This window comes from Loxodonta africana, chromosome 10 (genome assembly GCF_030014295.1).
Source record: "Loxodonta africana isolate mLoxAfr1 chromosome 10, mLoxAfr1.hap2, whole genome shotgun sequence".
NCBI lineage: Eukaryota > Metazoa > Chordata > Mammalia > Proboscidea > Elephantidae > Loxodonta > Loxodonta africana.
The window spans coordinates 47,788,460-47,810,289 of NC_087351.1; the positions used below are offsets into that span (position 1 = coordinate 47,788,460).

General features: G+C 39.5%; 1 protein-coding gene across 2 annotated transcripts in view; it reads left to right on the forward strand.

The window, feature by feature from the left end:
* Positions 1 to 9,525, forward strand: part of BRMS1L (BRMS1 like transcriptional repressor) — a 48,235-nt gene extending 38,710 nt beyond the window's left edge. Inside the window, exons 9-10 of one of the 2 annotated variants that reach the window (XM_010588594.3) lie at positions 783 to 930; positions 2,291 to 9,525. In XM_010588594.3, coding sequence (XP_010586896.1) covers positions 783 to 930; positions 2,291 to 2,408 — 266 coding nt within the window. In that variant the 3' untranslated portion in view covers positions 2,409 to 9,525. The remainder of the gene's footprint in view (positions 1 to 782; positions 931 to 2,290) is intronic. The other variant, XM_003408875.4, reaches the window with a different exon arrangement.
* Positions 9,526 to 21,830: the final 12,305 nt, after the last annotated feature.

Sequence of the window (21,830 nt, forward strand, 5' to 3'; positions counted from 1 at the left end):
GGTTGGGAAGACCTTTGAAGCAGTGACATTGGAATGCTGAAGAAGTACTTAGTTCATGGTATGCTTTTGACAATGTGCTGCCATAAAGAACTTTTTCTTTTTCTGTGTGAGTTTATCTGACTTATGCCAGACCATTTTTAGGGTTTAAAAAATGGAAGTCCTACTTAGGACAACTCCCTCTTTAGAATCAAAAGCCTGGCGAACTCTTGGAATCTGCATTAAACCCTGCTTCTTTGGAAGTGTCAGAGGCCTGCCAAACCAAAAAACAAAACCCATTGCCATGGAGTCGATTCTGACTCATAGTGACCCTATGGGACAGAGTAGAACTGCCCCATAGGGTTTCCGGGGAGTGGCTGGTGGATTTGAACTGCCGACCTTTTGGTTAACAGCCAAATGCTTAACCACTCTGCCACCAGGACCCTGTCAGAGGCCTGCAGGGGAGAAAATGTGAGAAATATAATTTTCGGTGGAAATGTGGCGATTGAAATTTTAAATCCTAGTTAAAATTGACACTAGTAATTGATATTGTACGTACCTTCCCTCTGGTACTTGTCCAGTCAACTGATGATTTGATGTTCATTGCTTAGTTTTGTTTGACAGTTATATTAAAAACTTAGTGGATTATATAAAAGAATGTAAGAAATAAAATTCTCTTGTTTTTATTACATTTTGTTATCTAAAAAATATTTTTGATGTTTTTTTCACATTTATGGGTGGATTAATGTTAATTCTTAATGTTCTAACCCTTTTGTTCTTCTGACAATGTTTTATTAATATAACAGTTTTTGAACTGATCCCTTTAGCACCTGTGAAATTGGAAAAACATCTGCACAGTGCTAGGTCTGAAGAAGGAAGACTGTATTATGATGGTGACTGGTATATACGTGGACAAACAATATGTATTGATAAAAAAGATGAATGTCCTACGAGGTAAAAAGCCTTTATCATTTCAGTGTTACTCAGTATTATAGTTTACAATATCGTTGTCAATAAATGCCGCTTCCATAGTGCGTTCACAGTGCATCATTAGTTGCTATAGATCCTTTTTATCACTTAACATATCATTTGACTAACATGTGTATATGCCGGTATTAATATTTATACACCAGAGTTACATATTAAGTTGTGGAACATAAACAAATACAAGTTGAAATGTTAGAATTATTTAGCCAGCTAAATAATCCTACTTGTTAATTCTTATAGTAGATGGCTTGTTACCACTGAATATAATGACCTTTAAACCAAGCTAGTACAAATTTTTGGTACAAATTAATCCTTAACTTTTTGGGTGTATTACAGCATTTTGGATAGAAGATAATTTTTGATTACAGTAGGAAAGAAAAGGAAAATTAATGAAAACCTTAAAGGAACAGTAATTAAATTATGACTTGAAAATTGAAAATTGCTTTAAAAGGCTAGGCCTAAATAAAGTGTATATAATTATATAGCCTTCTAAGTTTTATTGCTTGTGGCCTTTGGAAAATATTAATGTTAATCACTGGTTTTGTTCTTCAATAGTTTAAGATGTAACTCTCAGAGCAGTAACCTTCTGCAGTAAGAAAATACTTTTTTCTAGGAATTTGTGGTATATAAAGCATTTAGGTTTAGGCTAGAATAATCATTTTGTAAATACAGAGGTTTTAATTTCATCTTTAAATTTTTAGGATACCAGGAGCATTGTGTATATTAACTTTTTTTCATGGAAGCTCATTGAATTTGATTGTATATGATACCCCTGGATTCTTTTTTTTTTTTTCTGCTTTTGTGACATTTTTAGTACTACATAGCATAAAAGAGATTGTAAAAAGAGATGAAATAGGATAAAGAGGATTAAACACAAATTGATTTTCAAAAACATTTATATGTAAAGTTTAGCTGTGTCAGAAAAATTCATACGAGCACCATAGATGGGAAAGGGATCAGAGCTGGGCTGTTATGATTTGGAGGCATAGTACCACGTAAGTAGGTGGTTTTAACTCCTCTCTCTTTTTTTGCCGGAGGGGGGGTTGGTGGAGATGGAGTAGGAATAATGTACATTTAATAGGTCTAATAGAAAGTAAATTTTCCCAATCCTATTAAGCAAAAAAAGGAAATTACCTCTTAAGTGTTGTAGAATGTGCAGCATAGTGGTAAATGACAGTTACGTATCTGAATCTGCTGCTGTAGCTCAGCCTTTTTTTTTTTTTCCCTTACCATTTGGTTTTATAGTTAGTACTCTAAAATGAGCAGAGGAGGCATATTGTAATTTGTTCATTCATTCTTTTTTTTTTTTTTTTCCTTCTCCTTTTAGTGCTGTAATTACAACAATTAACCATGATGAAGTTTGGTTTAAGAGGCCTGATGGAAGCAAATCTAAGCTTTACATTTCACAGCTACAGAAAGGAAAATATTCAATTAAACACTCGTAATCATGATTTAAGTGTTATCTAAATCTACCTTATTAGTGTTACCAAGTGTGATGTGCCACAAGAGTAAAAAATGTATTGAATAATTTAATATTCTCATTGAATTGTGAGAGGATATGTATTTGTAGGTAGTGCTTTAAGTAGACCTCATATTGATACATTATTAAAAGAAACAGTAATAAAAGTTTAATCATGATCATTACATTTATTTGTCTGTTAGGTCCAGTGACCAATAGATATATGTGGTAGAGTTTCTTACTAAACTTTTTTCTTTTTTTTAAATTATGCAAATTTGTCTTATCTTTAGTGAACTATGTTGCTAAATGGCTGCAGTTATCAGCAATTTTTAAAATTTTCTGTATCTTTGTCATTCATTGTGTGTTTGTAAATAAGCCTGATGAAATATTTCCTGTAAATGGTTTGTACTAGTACATTAGTATGAAATCGGCATTGAAATTTAAATATAATATGTTTGCGTATGTATATATGGTATCATCAGCTTATTTAGAACTGATGGTTTTACTTTACAATCTTGTTTTACCCAAAATTAAGCTATTGGGTTTGAAAGCTAAAAGGAGCACTTTTGTAGACTAGCAGATTTCCTTCTCCTCTTTTTTGATTGTATGGTGGTGACCTATTTTTTACAAATTATAATGTTAATTAGTAAAGTTAGTGTCAAGTAATGACATGCTTCTGTAGTACCTGTATTTCTTGTGAACCTGTAGAGAGCAGGTATTTATGCCTGGCATTTATGATGCAGCATATAAATGGTGGGCAGTAACTGACAGTATTGTGTGCTTGCTGCACATGTCTGATCTTTTGGAACAGATTTTAAGTAAGCCTTTTCCAGAGGTAAAGCTAGGTCTTTATTCTAATTTTATTCCTAGGGCGAAATAGACAGGGATAACTTCCTTGAATCTATTCCCAAATTAGTATTTTTATCTTCAGTGTTTTTACACTTTAAGGCCATTTGGTGCAATTTAGAAAGTGTTGGCCTCCTTTCCCTTCGCCACATTCAAAATTAACTTCCAAAGCCTCAGGAGCCGTTAAAAGAGTCAAAACCCTCAATATGGCAGCACAACACGATGGCTGTAATGTATGGTTAGGGTATAACCAAAACAAGTTTTCCTGGTGGTCTTGTGCACTTTAATTTTTGTTATAGTGACACTTAAGAGGATGAGGAAGAAATCTAGTTATTAACACTTAGGGCAGAAATATCTGCATTATTCCGTTTTTTGTTTTTTTTTTAACTCTTTTACCTCTGCAAACATTTTCCTGTGCAGATCACTACTTCACAGTTGCCAAACTTTAAAATATTTGACTTCTGAAACTCATTATCAGCAAAGTAATGTTACTTTGTTCTGTTTCTAATTAACCTTAGCAAATGTGTATAATGTCATAATCCAATAGTATTTGACAGTACTTATGTATACAAAGTTTGATAAGCATTTTTAATAAGATTTGTATTTTTAAATTTAGTATATAATAAAAAGATGTGTTCAAGTGTCATTTGTAGTGTCTTAAATTACTTATACGTATTTAGTCCTTTATTATTTGTAACCTGTCTGTTTCTAAGAAGGATTTGAGTGCTGGAGTGCTGAACAAATGTTTTTGTTTCCTTAAACCACAACCCAGCCTCTACTGGGGCATATTTACATGCTCATGACAGCAATTTTATTTAATTAAAAAGAAATCTATGCGTATGTTATGCTTTAATAAAAATGTACTGTATCTAAGTTCTGAAATTCTGAATAGAAAGTATGTATTTAAAAAATTATGATTTAGTATGTTTACTTTCAAAACTTTGTATTTATATCATATATAACGATTCTGCCATATTAAGATTCATATGCATGTCTATAATTTTTGTTGTTGTTAGTTGTCGTCAAGTTGATTCTGACACATGGCAATCCCATGCGTGCAGAGAAGAATTGCTCCATGGGGTTTTCAAGGACGTGACCTTTTGGAGGCAGATCGCCAGACCTGTCTTTTGACGCACCTCTGGGTGTGTTTGAAATGCCAACCTTTGGGCTAGTAGTCGGGTGCTTAACCGTTTGTGCTACGCAGGGACTCCCTATCTGTGATTAAAGTACTATAAAATATATTTTATTATTGACAGTTTGCCATTAGTCTTCTGTCGTAAGGTCTAATGTAGGAGAATTGTTAGAAACTATGAAATGTGATATAGCTGCTGCTGCTGCTGCTATGTTAATGACCAGCCTCTGTCTTAGTACCAGTTTATGGGCTTTTCCTGTCTTACCTCCCAGCTTTTTGTGTTTAGTCCACCCCTTCCTGCCATTTTGTAATTTAAAAAAACTCCAGTCATCACTAATCCAGTTCATCACTAATAATTGTTACCCCCAACCCATTGCTGTGTAGTTGATTCTGACTCATAGTGACCCTATAAGACAGAGTACAACTGCCTCATAGGGTTTCCAAGGCTGTAATGTTTAGAGAAGCAGACTGCCACATCTTTCTTCCACGGAGCAGCTGGTGGGTTCCAACTGCAGAACATCCAGTTAGCAATCGAGTGCTTAACCACTGTACCACCAGGGCTCCCCGTTACTGGCACACTCCACATTCAGTGGGCCAGGCACTGGGTACTTTTCATTGCAGCTTTCCTCATGTAAAAGCTGTTCTGATGTGTATATTGTTACTCAGAACTCAAACGCCACTGACAGAACAATACATGTGTCATTGATAACTATTTAATAAAAACAAGGAAGTTGGCTGATATTTCTAAGTTGTTGTTTTTTTTTTTTTGACCCCATAAGTCTGGAACAATAGAATTGAACTAAAATGAATTTCTCTTATAAGGAAAATGGATATAGGATGGATGCAAATTATTTTAACTGTTAAAGATAAAATCTGAAATATTAAAAAAGAACATGAAAGCTCAGAATGGTGTCAGAGAAAATACATATTCCTTATATTGTCTTTATGATGAACCACAGGAATTGTGGCTGGTACATAAGGTGAGATTACAGGGCAATTCCATCATTGGTCACTGTGAGCCAGTCTTGCTCTCTACTTCATGGGCCCAGGAACTAGAATTTTTTCATCTAGGTAACTGAAGAATAGGGCATCAGGATTGAAGGAGGACTCGTTAACAGCTCGGGATATACAGATGACACAACCTTGCTTGCTGAAAGTAAAGAGGACTTGAAGCGCTTACTGATGAAGATCAAAGACCACAGCATTCAGTATGGATTATACACAACATAAAACAAAAATCCTCAAACGGGACTAATAAGCAACATGATAAATGGAGAAAAGATTGAAGTCGTCAAGGATTTCATTTTACTTGGATCCACAATCAACACGCATGGAAGCAGCGTCAAGAAATCAAACAACTTGCATTGCATTGGGCTAATCTGCTGCAAAAGACCTCTTTAAGGTGTTAAAAAGCAAAGATGTCACTTTGAATAAGGTGTGCCTGACCCAAGCCATGGTGTCTTCAGTCACCTCATATGCATGTGAAAGCTGGACGATGAATAAGGAAGACCTAAGAAGAATTGACACCTTTGAATTGTGGTGTTGGTGAAGAATATTGAATAACCTATGGACTGCCAAAAGAACGAACAACTCTGTCTTGGAAGAAATACAGGCCGAATGTTTCTTAGAAGCAAGGATGACAAGACTGCGTCTCACATTCTTTGGACACGTTATCGGGGGACCACTCCCTGGAGAAGGACGTCATGCTTGGTAAAGTAGAGGGTCAGTGAAAAAGAGAAAGACCACCAATAAGATGGATTGATACAGTGGCTGCAACAATGGGCTCAAACATAACGATTATGAGGATGGTGCAGGACCAGGCAGTATTTTGTTCTGTTGTACATAGGGTCACTATCAGTCAGAACCAACTCCATACCACTTAACAACAACAGATGATTGTGCTCTGGGGAGTTTACTGACCAGCCCACAGTGGATTGAAATGTACAGCAGAGTGTCATTTTTGTAATTTACATTGGGAAGTGAGGATGGCCCTGGACTAGGCAGTGTTTCTTTTTGTTGTACATAGGGTTGCTGTCTTAGTTATCTAGTGCTGCTGTGACAGAAATACCACAAGTGATGGCTTTAACAAAGAGAAATTTATTTTCTCACAGTCTAGTAGGCTGGAAGTCCAAATTCAGGGCATCAGCTCCACGAGAAGGCTTTCTTTGTCAGCTCTGGAGGAAGGGCCTTCTCCTCAGTCTTTACCTGGGCTAGGAGCTTCTCTGCGTAAGAACCCTGGGTCCAAAGGACACATTCTGCTCCTGGCACTGCTTTCTTGCTGGTATGAGGTCCCCCTGTCTCTCTGCTTGCTTCTCTTTTATATCTCAAAAGAGATTGGCTCAAGATGCATCCAATCTTGTAGATTGAGTCCCGCCTCATTAATATATATAACTGCCACCTTCCCCACCTCATTAACATCATAGAAGCAGGATTTAGCACACAGGAAAATCATATCGAATGACAAAATGGTGGACAATCACAATACTAGAAATCATGGCCTGACCAAATTGATACCCATTTTTTGGGGACACAATTTAATCCATAACAATTGCTATGAGTCTTAAAGGACTCAGCAGCACATGACAACATAACAACAACATTGGGAAGTATAATGGAGAAGGTGACACGACTCCTCAAGTTAACTTGTTGGCACATTCCCTCCCTCTAGGAAAATATATGCAAAAGCAAAATTGTAACCAGAAAATTTCTTTGTTTAGGTGAAACTTCAGGGATTCAGCACTCTCTGGTGAGGGTGCCTCCTTTCTGGTATGTGTTGAACACATTGTTACAATCTTACTTTTTTTTTTCCTTGGTACCCTGTTGCCCAAGATATCTTTTTTATTAATGTGCTGTGCAGGCCTTGCCCATAGACCTCATCTAAGTTTTTTTATACCATGTTCCTTGCCACTCTGGTCAATTTATTGGACCAGCGTGTCCCCTAAATCATGGGCAGAAAGTGATAATAATACTTGTAATTTGATTGCTAGCAACGTGCCAGGGACCGTGTTTAATATATAAACAAAGTCATTATTTAATGATACTTTTCTTGTTTAAAACAGAAATGTAAAATATTATGTAAGAATTCTGATGTGTTTACTCCTTATATATTTGCCATACATTGGGAATTATCTGGCCATGATGTTATATTTTGAATGTTCTAAAATAAGTTGATTATCTCAAGTTGCTAAACTTTCTGAAAAAGTATATGTGTAATACATACTTATAAGTATATATATGACTACAGAGAGCAACTTAAAGTATAAGTTTTTTTTGCTCCTAAACTTGAAGCTAATGTGTTCTCTTTCAAAGACATGTTTTATTAAAGGAAGGTCAGAGAAAGAAGTTACGTAGTGACATTCTTAGAGTCTATTTTTCCTTTTTTATTTTCCTGTATCCTTGCAGTGCTGTGGATTACTTAATGTGGCCCTTCTAGCCATACCTTTTGTGACTCCCACACATGATTGGGTGGGACCATGCAAGTAAGGTGTATGGAACCATAATGAGGGGATTGGTTAGTTTTGCCATCCCACTAGGCTTAAAATAAGCCATCCCAGAGGTGGGAAGAGAGGGTCTCAACACCACCAAGGGAGAAGAACCAGGAGTGGACTGTATCCTTTGGACCCAGGTTCTCTGTGCTGAGGATGTCCTGGAACCAGGAGACAGAGAGCTGTAAACACCAAAGACAGTGAGAAGCAGCGGCAGAGAAATGGCAGCAGCAAAGGCAGGAGAATAGGAGACAGCATGGTGTGGTTCTGGTCCCACGAAGCGAGAAAGCCGAGTGCCTTTGGGCAGGAGGCTCACTGGCAGAGTATGTGCCTACAGGCACTTGGTGGAGCTAGGTGAATTTGAATGCCTTCAGTCTGAGGCTTACTGGCGGAATGGGGTGCCTTGGGGGCACTTACAGCAGAGCTAAAAGAACTTTGTAACACTTGATCAAATGGGGCAGAGGCTGAGGGCCAGAGAGAGGCCTGCCTGTGGGCATGGCTGAGAAGAGGCTGTCTTGATTGAAGAACTGTATCCTGAGCATTCCTGAACTGAATTGTAACCTGTTACTTCCCTAATAAACCCCATACTTGTGAATATTGTCTCTGAGTTCTATGTAGCCATGAATTATCGAACTTGCCAGAGAAGTAAAGTGCCATGGAGGGATGGTTTGTGTCAGAATTGGTAAAAAAGATTACAGGGTGAAGGCAAGACTGACCTCTGCCTCATAGGAATCAGCCTTGGGCTGTTGATCTTGATTCTCCTTCCCCTTTGTGAAGTTAAACAAGAATATCAGACACCCCAACACCATTTTTACAGTTGGTGTCAGAAGTGGGATTTGTTGCAATGGCTCCAGACTAATGGAAGCATGAGATTTTGTAAGAAAAAGAGCAAAGGGGCTTCGGAAGTGAAATTTTTAACTCTTAGATGGTTACTTTGGTTGTTGTTGCCTATAATGGCTGAAAGAAAAGTAGAGATGTTATGTTGCATTTGAGGGCAGAAAAGCCACATCTGGAGTGGCCTGGGACAAAAGCCAGGTTGATTAAACAAAATGATTGAAAGGGGTCAGGGCTTACTGGTTCTACCCAGCCAGAGACCTGAGGCCATATACATATGAATGGGAAGATAGATGAGGGGTGGAGAAGATAAGATGACACTGGAACATTTTTAAAAGGGTTATGTGTTTATTTGAATATACTGTGGTTACTGAATATTTCTCCTACCTAGTGTTATGAAGCAGACATAGATAGAAATGAATATTAAGTATTATAGATAACAGATCATGTAACTCTACCTTCAGACAACAGTACTTGATTGGATATGCTGAAAGGGGAACTAGAATTTGCCTGAAAGAAACAGGCTTTTGGTTTGAACGCAGTAAACCAAACCAAACCCTTTGCCATCAAGTTGATTCCAACTCATAGCAACTATGCAGGATGGACTAAAGCCACCACATTTCCAAGGAGTGGCTGGTGGATTCAAACTGCCGACCTTTTGGTTAGCAGCCATGGCTCTTAAACCACTGCGCCACCAGGGCTCCTTGAATGCAGTAGCCGGGTGTATAGCATATCTGGCATTAGGTCCACAACCTGAGCCCCTCCCAGGAATTTTGCAGTTGAAAAGACACAAAGGCCTACCCAGAACTTCTGAGAGAATAGATTTGCATTTGAAGGAAGGACCTGCAAGGGAAAAAAATGACTGTTTTGCTTTTTGAATTTCAAGCCAGCAAGTGGTTTGCCTTTGGGTGCACTGAGGCCATCAGTGCCCATCAGAAGAAAGGAAACCCTGGTGGTGTAGTGGTTAAGTGCTACGGCTGCTAACCAAAGGGTCGGCAGTTCGAATCCGCTAGGCACTCCTTGGAAACTCCATGGGGCAGTTCTACTCTGTCCTATAGGGTTGCTATAAGCCGGAATCCACCTGATGGCCCTGGGTTATCGGAAGAAACAACCTTCCAGCACTGGAAGTTAAAGGGAGCTGGTGACTATACAGCTTGGTTTACTCACCTGTGATGACCACCTGGGTCCTCTCAATGAGTGTAAGTGGGGGAAGCACAGCAATGAAGAGATGGGCTGAGTTTGGACATGCTCTATGGGCATCCATTAACCTAGACCATGGGGGCTAGGGATGAGAGAGAGAGGGCTGGCTGGTCAGAAGTGCAGGGAGGCGTGTGAACTCCCGAGCCTATGGCTGGTACCCATTTTAACCTACCTTGAATGACTGGGATTAGCTGACCAGAACCTGACCAAATCAAGAGAAAGATATTTGAGACCGTGGGCTGGTGTAGATTGCTGCAATTTGATGGCTTGCTCTGGACTGGACTTTACTTATGGATCCCGATGCTCAAAGTTCCAACCGGAACCAAAGATTTTTCAGTTAAAGGAACATGCTAATCTCAGAGTACTGGTTTGATAACCCATTGCTGTCAAGTCGATTTTGACTCATAGTGACCCTATAGGACAGAGTAGAACTGCCCCATACGGTTTCCAAGGAGCACCTGGTGGATTCGAACTGCCGACCTTTTGGTTAGCAACCGTAGCTCTTAACCACTATGCTACCAGGGTTTCCAAGATGTTGCTAGGATTATATAATTTAGCTGTGAGTGTTGATTTTTAGCAGGGTTAATTGTGATTATAAAAAAAAAAAAACAAACTGTAATTGTAGAGGCTGTAAGTGTGAAAGAGTGGAGAAAGGGGGAGTGTCTTAGTCATCTAGTGCTGCCATAACAGAAATACCACAAGCGGGTGGCTTTAACAAAGAGAAATTTATTTTCTCACAGTCTAGTAGGTCAGAAATCCAAATTCAGGGTATCTGTTCCAGAGGAAGGCTTTCTCTCTCAGTTGGCTCTGGACGAAGGTCCTTGTCCTCAGTCTTCCCATGGCTGAGGAGCTTCTCAGGCGCAAGGACCCTGGGCCCAAAGGACATGCTCTGCTCCTGATGCTGCTTTCTTGGTGGTATGAGGTCCCCCAACTCTCTGCTTGCTTCCCTTTCCTTTTATCTTTTTAGAGATAAAAGGTGGCGCAGGCCACACCCCAGGGAAACTCCCATTACCTTGGATCATGGAGGTGACCTGAGTGAGGGTGGTGTTACAATCCCACCCTTATCCTCTCAACATAAATTGCAATCACAAAATGGAGGACAACCATACAGTACTAGGAATCATGGCCTAACCATGTTGATATACACATTTTTGGGGGGACATAATTCAATCCATGACAGGGAGGCACTGCCAAACTGGAATACAGTGGCTGAAACTAAAGTCCTCTAAAGTTTTTGCAATGCTAATACCTCATGAGGCTCAGAGCAAGGGAATAACCTTCTCTCAGTTAGATTTGATCAGACACCAGAAATGGTGAAGATGAGACGAACTTTTGGAGAACACAACCTGATCAGATAATACCTGCAACAGACCAGAATGGCTGGTACCTGAGTAACCTCACCCTTAGGACCTTTGCCCTACTGAAGAACTAATTGTTAATAACTGTTTTGGACTAGTAAAATGACTGGGAGGGGGGTGTTAATCCTTCAAGTATGAAAGGGCTAATGGCTAGAAGAGCCAGGGGGTGGCCTGTGGTACAGTGAATTACTTAATATGGCCCTACTAGCCATAGTCTTTGTGACTCCCACACAATGATTGGGTGGGACCATGCAAATAAGGTGTATGGAACACTAACGAGGGAATTGGTCAGTTTTACCATCCTGCTAAGCTTAAAATGAGCCACCCCAGAGGTGGGAGAGAGGTTCTCAACACCACGAAGAAAGAAAAGCTAGGAATGGAGTGCGTCTTTTGGACCCAGGATCCTTCTGCTTAGAAGCTCTGGCAGAGAAATGGTGGCAGCAGAGGCAAGAGTCCAGCAGGAGACTGGTAGGAGATGGTGTGGTGGACTTCCTGGCCCAAGGAGCAAGAAAGCTGAGTACCTTTGGACAGGAGGCTTGCTGGCAGAGTAGGGTGCCTCCAGGCGCTTGGTAGAGCTAAGTTTGCCACCCATGGAGCTAGAGCTGAGTACCTTCAGGTCGAGGCTTACTGGTGGAGTGGGCTGCCTCATTGCACTTGTTGGCAGAGCTAAAAGAGTTTTGTAACACTTGCCGGAGCAGGGCAAAGGCTGAGGGCCAGAGAGAGGCTGTCCTGATCGAAGAACTGAATCCTGAGCATCCCTGAACCTGAGTTGTAACCTGTTACATCCCTAATAAATCCCATAACTGTGAGTATTGTCTGTGAGTTCTCTGTGCCCATTGCAATGAATTATTAAAGTGCCAGAGAAGTAAAGAGTGCTGTGGGAAGAACGATTTGTGTCAGAATTAGTAAAAAGGTCGGAGGGTGGAGGTATGACTGACTTTCGCCTCATAGGAATCAGCCTTGGGCTGTTGACCTTGATTCTCCTTCCCCCTTGTAGAGGAGGAAGACAGACACCCTCATGCCATTTTTACAATCTAATATAGATTTGAGGTGGATGAGCTTGACAGGAGACTGTTGCATTCTTCTGAAAAAAGAAGTGCTATAATTTAGTCCAGAAGTGGGCCACATGGTAGCATTTCATTTCTGCTAGTAAAGATGACAAATGATGTTAAACTGCTGAGAAAATCAGATCCTTAAGCAGGAGCTAAATGACATCTACTATTACAGGGGTGTTGAAAAAAAAATCATATTTCATTTATTATTGAAAGACAACGTGAAAATGGCATTTTTAATGACAAAAATAGTAAAGTGCTTGCACGTGTTTGAAGATAAATCTATGATTTCAGTATATTATGTTTAAGTCCATCTACGTGTGTCTTAGGCTGGGTTTTCTAGAGATGCAAAATCAGTGAAGCATATATATATATATATATATATAAAACCAAACCCGTTGCTGTCGAGTCGACACAGAACTTGGTTTGGGCCTTTCCTGCACAGCGCTCAAGCTGTACCCTCTCTCTCAGGCCCAATGGTTCTGTTAGGGTTATCAGACTTCTCACAGAAAGGGGAGCCCAAAGGTTGTGTCCACTCACCTTTCCTCTTGTTTTAGAGTTCTCTTCCTTTTCCCTGGTGTGGTTGCCCAAGAGAACTCTCAGTGCCAGTCATGGTCTATGTACATGGCCTTGCAAGGCTGCCAAGGGGAAAGGAGACCCAAGAAGACGAGGCTGCTGCTCTGGCCATTGCCTGCATGGTGCTGTCGTGTCCTTTCCTGGATCTCTGGACTTTCTCTTTTTCTACCTCCATGCAGATTTTAAAAGACTCTGTAAATTTCTATGCCCCATATTCATTGTTTTTATGTCAATTAAGTAGAACCAGGCATAGCAGGACCTGTTATTTACACCGAAGGAATATTATATGTACTTGTCTGTACTTTTATTTTTCTTTCTTTTTTTTAACATCATGTATCTTTGTGATCTTTCCATATCAGCCTCCAGAGATCTACCTTATTCTTTTTAATGATTGCGTGGTATTAATTTCAGTGGGATAACCATAGAGAATTCTTCCATGGTATAGAATACCAGCACAATACTGATGGACATTTAGGTTGTTCCTTTCTCTCTTTCTTCCTTCCCTCCTACCCCTTTTCCTTCTTACCAACAAGGCTGAAGTGAATTCTCTTACATGTATATCTTTGACCATGTGAAAGAATATATTTGTAGCATAAATTTCAAGTAGAATTGCTGCATCAAATGGTAGAAATGGTAGGGGAATTTTAATTTTATTAGATATTGCCAAATTTCCCTGTAAATAAATTGTACCAATTTACATTCCCACTAACAGTATATGGGGATGCCTATTTTTCCTGATCTTTAGAAATGTTGGGATAATTGACTTTCAAGATCTTCTTTGCTGTGCTCTTCTTGTACCTTCTCTTTGTTGATTTTTTCTAGGCTGCATGCTAGGCCTTCTTTCCAGTCCTCTTAGAAGATTTCACTCACTTCATTGGCTTCAACTACCACCTATGTCCTGACAAATTCCAAATCTGAATCTTTACGCTTGCCCTAGTTACATGTTTCAAATTGCCTGCTGGGCATTTCCATCTGTATGTTCTTCACAGTTTTTAAACGTAACACATACAAAACCTAATATTATTCCTCTTCACATCCCTCCTCCAATCCCAAATGTGTTACTCTTGTATTCCCACCCTTAATTCATTCTATCACCACCCACCCAAATTCGGATGTTGGAGAGGCTATGGCAGGTGACTAAACCTGGACTTTGGAGCCGAACTCTCTGGGTATGAACTCTGCCACTTATCAGCTGTATGACCTTGGGCAATTTGTTAACCTCTGTGTGCCTCAATTTTCCCCGTTTGAAAATGAAGATAATACTGCACACTTCATAGGGTTGTGGTGAGGATTTAATGAATTAATAATGTATGTCGAGTCGTTAGAACAGTGCCTGCTACATGATAAGTCCTATGTAATGGCTTTTTGCCTGTGGAACCAGAAATCAAGGAACCAAACAACGTATTGCACTGGGCAAATCTGCTGCAAAAGACCTCTTTAAAGTGTTTAAAAGCAAATATGTCACCTTGAGGATTAAGGTGTGCCTGACCCAACCCACAGTACTGTCTATTGCCTTACATGCATGTAAAACCTGGACAATGAATAAGGAAGAATAATTGATGCCTTTGGAGTACGGTGTTGGCCAAGAGTATTGAATATACCATGGACTGACAAAAGTTTGAGTAAATCTGTCTTGGAAGAAGTACATCCAGAATGCTCCTTAGAAGCGAGGATGGTGAGACTTTGTCTCACATACTTTGGACATGTTATCGGGAGGGACCATCCCTGGAGAAGGACATCATAATTGGTAAAGAAGAGGGTCAGTGAAAAAGAGGAAGACCCTCAATGAAATGGATTGGCACAGTGGCTGAAACAATGGGCTCAATCAAGCATGACAATTGTGAGGATGGTGCAGATCTGAGTAGTGTTTCCTTCTGTCCTATATAGGGTTGCTCTGAGTAGGAACTGACTCAACGGCACCGAACAACAACAACTATTTATATATTTTCACTTCTGACTTCCCACTTCTATTTAATTACCAAGCCCCATAGATTCTCAGAGTCCCCGGGTGGTACAAACAGGTAAGTGCTCCCCTACTAAATGAATGGTTGGCATTCAAATCCACCCAGATTACACCCTTGGAAATCCCATGGGACAGTTATACTTTGTCCTATAGGGTCACTGTAGGGTCACCATGAGTCAGAATTGGCTCTACGGCAACGAGTTCGATTTGGTTTTTAGCTTCCCAGAACAAAAAATAATGTTAATTTTTCTATTACATTAATCAGAGTCAGATGCGTGAAACTATTGACTGTCTTCTAGAAATGTAAAAGTTATAGCATCAATACATTTTGATTAAAACCTGAAGGTGGCAGTAAATTCCTACAGGACTTAGGTGCTTCGTTTAGAAGTTGTATTTTTCCTTATTATTCAGAAATCTTGTAGTGAAACTGTACTTGCATTTAATCCTATTGCATACTAATCATGGAATATTCAGGAAGAAGATACAGTTGTAAATGAGGATTATATATTTTTTTACTGTGTATTCACTGAAAAGAATTTACCATATTAAAGGCTTAGTAGGAACATTGTGACTGGCTATATGCTTTAGAGGAAACCCTGGTGGCATAGCGGTTAAGTGCTACGGCTGCTAACCAAGAGGTCTGCAGTTTGAATTTGCCAGGTGCTCCTTGGAAACTCTATTGGGCAGTTCTACTCTGTCCTATAGGGTCCCTATGAGTCGGAATCGACTCGACGGCAGTGGGTTTTTTGGTTTATATGCTTTAGAGTAACTATGAAAACAAATTATGTAATTAAACACAGTGAAACAGAACTTTTAATACAGATCAAAGTGATCTGAAATGATCTGGCAGTAATTATGCAGTTTTTGTCTATTAAAATCAATAGCCATTTTGTGGTGTTTGCCCCACACCTCCCTAATTTTATCCTCAAAGATCTTAAACTAGATTTTGTGTGGTTGTGTTTTTACCCAATACTCTACTTATAATCGATAGAATCTCTAGAATATTATTAATCAGAAATGTAACTCGGTGAGGGTGGGTCCTTCCTGGTGTGGCCCCCTAGAGTCAATTGAGAGATACCAAGCCTTTGAGAAAGAGAAAATAGACTTTATTGCAAGTCGGTCAAGCAAGGAGTTCGGAGACTAAATCTCAAATGAAGCTCCAAGAGATTGCAAATTCCAGGGCAATTGCAGGGTTCGGAATAGGAAACTTATACATAATTCATGAAATTTTGGGAATAGGCTGGCAATTCTAGGAAATAACATATATGGGGGTGCAGCAGGGAGTACAGCATGGCAGCTAGGGGGCATTTGTCTTTTGGAGGGTATGACATATGAAGTTTATCTAAGGCCAGCTTTGTGGCTTACTGCTCATGTCCGAATGGATGGGGGGCAGTTAATAGTGAAGTGGCCTTGAGCAGAGAAGCAGTAAGATGGCCTTGAGCTGCTACACAGAATGCCTTATCAGGAACTCACAGACCCTCGTTGTGATGGAAGGAAGAGGAACAGTTTAACCCTGTTGGTTACAGGAGTGGCCCAACTGATAATTTATTATAGAAAACGTATAAATTAATCGTAAATTAATAAATATTAATTCATATTGGAAAATAAACTACTTCATTGATCTTTCATATAAAGACCTATAACTAGATCTAGTTCCTTCTCTTAGGGAATGTCATGGATTGGTTACGTCCCCCCAAAAATGTGTGTATCAATTTGGTTGGGCCATGATGTGGCTGGAGCATCATGTGCTTGTCCTCCATTTTGTGATGGCAATTTTATGTTTAAAAGGATTAGGATGGGACTGTAACACCACCCTTACTCAGGTCACCTCCCTGATCCTCCAATGTAAAGGGAGTTTACCTGGGATGTGGCCTGCACCACCTTTTATCTCTCAAGAGATAAAAGGAAAAGGAAGCAAGCAGAGAGGGGGGACCTCATACCATCAAGAAAGCAGCACCAGGAGCAGAGTGCGTCCTTTGGACACAGGTTCCCTGTACCTGAGAAGTTCCTTGACCAGGGGAAGGTTGAGAACAAGGACCTTCCTCCACAGCCGACAGAGAGAGAAAGCCTTCCCCTGGAGCTGACACCCTGAATTTAGACTTGTAACCCACTAGACTGTGAGAAAATAAATTTCTCTTTGTTGAAGCCATCCACTTGTGGTATTTCTGTTATGGCAGCTCTAGATGACCAAGACAGAATTTGGTACCGAGAGTGCGATGCCGCTGTAACAGATAAGTAAAATGTGGAAGCAGTTTTGACACTGTGAATGGATAGAGAACCACCAGCAGCAGAGAACCAACAGCAGCAGAACCAGGAGACCAGCGCTGACCCACGGAGTGAGAGCTGAGTGCCTGTGTGCAGGAGGCTTCTTGGCGGAGTGGGATGCCTCTGGGCACTTATTGGTGGAGCTACAGAGCTTTGGAACACTCATCCCAGCAGAGCAGATGCAGGTGTGAGGCCCAAGGAGCCTGGAGGCCAAGAAACCAGGAAGCAGAAGCTGAAGAGACACAAGAAGCCAAGCTGCCTCAGTCTCAAAAGGTATGGCTGTGACCTCAGGGGTTTCAAAGATTGAAGCCATGGCCTCCGGTGTTTCTAGGGGTGGACTAGGAGAATGGTGCGCCTAAAGCCAAAGGAGTGGAGTTGCCAACCTAGTGGGCCTAGAAGGCGGAGCTGAAGAATCCGGAGAGTGTGGCCAATACCTAGAGTCTGGAGGGCAGGGCCATTGTGTAAATTGTCTCAGAGGGCAGAGAATTATTTTCAAAGCTTTGAGGGCTAATGTCATATGTTCCGCTGACTTGCTTGGTGCCTGTTAGGCCTTCTTTCCCTCCAGTTTTTCCCATTTGTAATGGTAATGTTTATCTTGTTCCTGTTCTGCTATCATACCTTTGGAAGCATATAACTTGTATTCTAGACTTCACAGATGAAGAGGAAGTTTTGGATTTTGGACTTGGAGTTAAGACTTTTGCTATGATATGATGGGATGAATATGTTTTTGGGGGCCAAAGGGTGGAATGTCATGGAATAAGCATTGTTATTGCTTCATTGTGGTATACCCAAATTTATAAGGAGGTTTTAGTGACCTTAGTATATGGGCACACTATTATTATTATTTTTTATTACTGTACTTTAGATGAAGTTTTATAGAACAAACTAGCTTCTCATTAAGCAATTAGTACACATATTGTTTTGTGACATTGGTTACCAACCCCACAACATGTCAACACTTTCCTGTTCTTGACCTTGGGTTCTCTGTTACCAGCTTTCCCGTCCCTCCTGCCTTCTAGTCTTTGCCCCTGGGCTGGTGTGCCCCTTTAGTCTCATTTTATTTTACGGGCCTGTCTAATCTTGGCTGAATGATGAACCTTAGGAGTGACTTCATTGCTGAGCTAAATGGGTGTCCAGGGGCCATACTCTTTGGGGTTTCTCCAGTCTCTGTCAGGCCAGTAAGCCTGATCTTTTTTTCTGAGTTAGAATATTGTTCTATGTTTTTCTCCATCTCTGTCCAGGACCCTTTATTGTAATCCCTGTCAGATCAGTCAGTGGGGTAGCTGGGTACCATCTAGTGCTAGACTCAGTCTGGCAGAGGCTGTGGTAGGTGTGGTCCATTACTACTTTGGACTAATCTTTCCCTTGTGTCTTTGGTTTTCTTCACTGTCCCTCGCTCCAGACGGATGGGGTGAGACCAGTGGAGTACCTTAGATGGCTGTTCACAAGCTTTTAAGACCCCAGACGCTGCTCACCTAAGTAGGATGTAGAGCATTTTCTTTATAACTATGTTATGGGCACACTATTATTAGATTTTGAACATTAAGAAGCATAGGATTTCTATAATCTTTCTAGATGAACATTAAAGTAAACAGGTGCTATAAGTATCAGTGTCCGAGTACACAAAACAAAGTATTTAGTTTTGTTGAGAGAGATAAATAATGCTGATATTTTAAAATATCTTTCTATGACCATGTTGACACAGGATGCAGTTTAGAAATTACTATGAATAATCTGGATTTTAAAGATACTATTTTATTCCTGCTCTTAATTTTATTTAACTCTATTTTTAACCCAAATGCTGTACTATAGTAATAAACTAGTTTTTAACCATAAGAAATACAAATTTAATTTTTATAATTCCACAGAATTTGTTTTTTTATTCTTTTTCATGATCATCTCACTTAGGGAGTTCAAGTTTTTACATAATGACTGGTTTCTCTGTTTCTGAATAGGAAAAAAATATAAAGTTGGAAGCACAGATGTATGACATATGTTTAATCCAGAAACACCCATACTTGCTCATAATACCAAATTTTCAAAGCAGTTATTTTTTAATATAATAATTATTCTCAATAATTTTAAATGACTAATCCACTTCACTATTAAGTAGTGTTTAGATTCATTGTGTTTGTAATACTTGAAAGCTTGTACTAACAACAACAACAAAAAAGAATGTCTTTAAAGTGCAGATTCTGTGTAATTTAGAGCAATTTTAACCTATGGATTTAAATTCCATTTTGTCATTGGAGAATATAATAGTAAATATAAATATTTTCCCTATGTATGACCAAAAGCTTCAAACTTAATACGTACCAATTGAAGTCTGCGTTATTTTTAATTAGTGACTGGTGATGATTACATTGGCTGCCAGCAGAGGGCACTTTGAGCTTTATATGTAGTTACAACTGCAAGACACTGGTGGCTGGAGAGTCTAAGACTGTTCTTCAAACTGCTTTCCTGAAAATAAAGATGTGTTTTTTAGCATTTCTTGATTACCCATGGTTTCTGGTCTCAATTTACAAACTCCTTGGCTGTGGGAAGGAATGAGAAAGTCACCTAAAACTCCCAGCAGCAGTTCCCCACTGACAACATGAACAGGTGTGTGAATGGAGCCTAGAAATAAAAGCATGTAGTTTTAGAAGAGTCTAATTTAGTCAGGGAGTCTCTGGGTAGTACAAACGGTTAACACGCTTTCCTGCTACCCATAAAGATTGTAGGTTTTAGTTGACCCAGAGGTGCCTTGGAAGAGAGGCCTAGCCGTCTACTTCTGAAAAATCAGCAATTGAAAACCCTGTGTAGCTCAGTTCTGCTCTGACATACATGTGGTTGCCATGAATCAGTATCAATTCTACAGCAACTATTTTCTTGTTGCTGGTTTTTAATTTAGTTAATTAGGAGGTAAACACTAAATGGAAAAGATGAAGCTGGAGGGGGGAACCAGTGCCAACGCAGTCTTCTGGATGACATAGGGCAATATTTTTAAAGCTTTTTTGACTGGGACATGTGTCCGAATACATACGTGTATATGCACACACACACATGCACACACCTAGAACCAAAGTACCTTGAAACAATATTTACCCTTATGATTTATGATAAAGATATATAATTTAAAATATTAAATGTGATGTAGAAAATTATATTAAATCATAAAAAAATTAAGAAATGTTTTATTTAATGCTTATGTGTGCTTGCCTGTTCACAAGTTTCATCTGGGTCTGGAACATACAAAGGCAATCTATGCACATACATGTTACATTGTTGAGCCTGTTTTTTTTTTATAGATGAGACTTAGCTGAATAAAATTGGGCTGATTATAATCTTTTTTTTTTTATTTTATTATGCATTAGGTGAATATTTACAGAGTAAATTAGTTTCCCATTCGATAGTTTGTACATAAAGTGTTCTATAACATTGGTGTCGTTCCCCACAATGTGTCAGCACTCTCCCCATTTCCATCCTAGGTTCCCCATTTCCTTTCATCCTGATTTTCTACCTCTTCCTGCCTTCTCCTCTTTGCTTTTGGGAAAATGTTGCCCTTTGGATCTCGCATAATTGATTGTTCCTCTTAGGTGTTATTGTTTATTTTATGGACCTATTATTTGGCAGAGAGGTGGTCTCTGGGAATGACATCAGTTCCAGGTCAGAAGAGTGTCTTAGGGCCATAGTCTTGGGGGTTCTTCCAGTCTCTGTTAGGTTAGTAAGTCTGGTCTTTTTTATAATTTGATTTTTTGTTCTACATTTTTTTCCCACTCTGTCCGAGACCCTCTGTTGTGATCCCAGTCAAAGCAGTCATTAGTGGTAGCTAAACACCATCTAGTTCTTCTGGTCTCGGGGTCGTGTAGGCTGTGGTGCACATGATCTGTTAGTCCTTTGGACTAATTGCTCCCTTGAGTCTTTGGTTTTCTTCACTCTTCTTTGCTCCGGACGTTAAGAGACCAATAGATGTATCTTAGATAGCCACTCGCAAGCTTTTAAGACCCCAGGCTGATTATAATCTTTGATTTAATGTAATATCATCACCACTGGTGCATGCATGATCCTTTTGGTTTCATTTACTTAAAATAAATTTGAATGGAATTCACTTAACCCAAGAACTAGAAAATTACCAATAACCTGTATCTATTTTTTTTTTCTCATTTTGTCTCCCTGCCTTCTTCCAAGAGGTAACCACTCAAATTTTATTATTCCCTTTCTTTTTAAAGGCATGCGTGTGCACGTGCACACACACATATTTGCTTGATTTTGAAGTTTCTGAGAACTAACTTATAGTCTTCTGAGACTTGCTTTTTATACTCTACATGGTAAGTAAGATTGGTCCATCTTGCATGTAGCTATAGTTCATTCCTTTTTACTGCTATAAGTACTGTAATCTATTCATGTATTTCCTTGTCCATGAACATTTAGGTTGTTTCCAGTTTTTTATTTTTAAGAGCAGTGGTGTACATGTCTCCTGATGTATTCGTGCAAGAGTTTTACTTGGATATATAGCTAGGAGTGGAATTTCTGTATCACAGGGCATGCTAATGTTTAACTTTACATTATAATGCCATGTTCTTCTACGAATTGTTTCCTTTATACTCACACTAGCAACCTTTAAGAGATCCAAGTTGGTTCATGTCCTTTGTCTCACGTCCCCAATTTTCAACCTTCACTTTCTAAATAAATTATTTGCACTCAAATCCTTGTCTCAC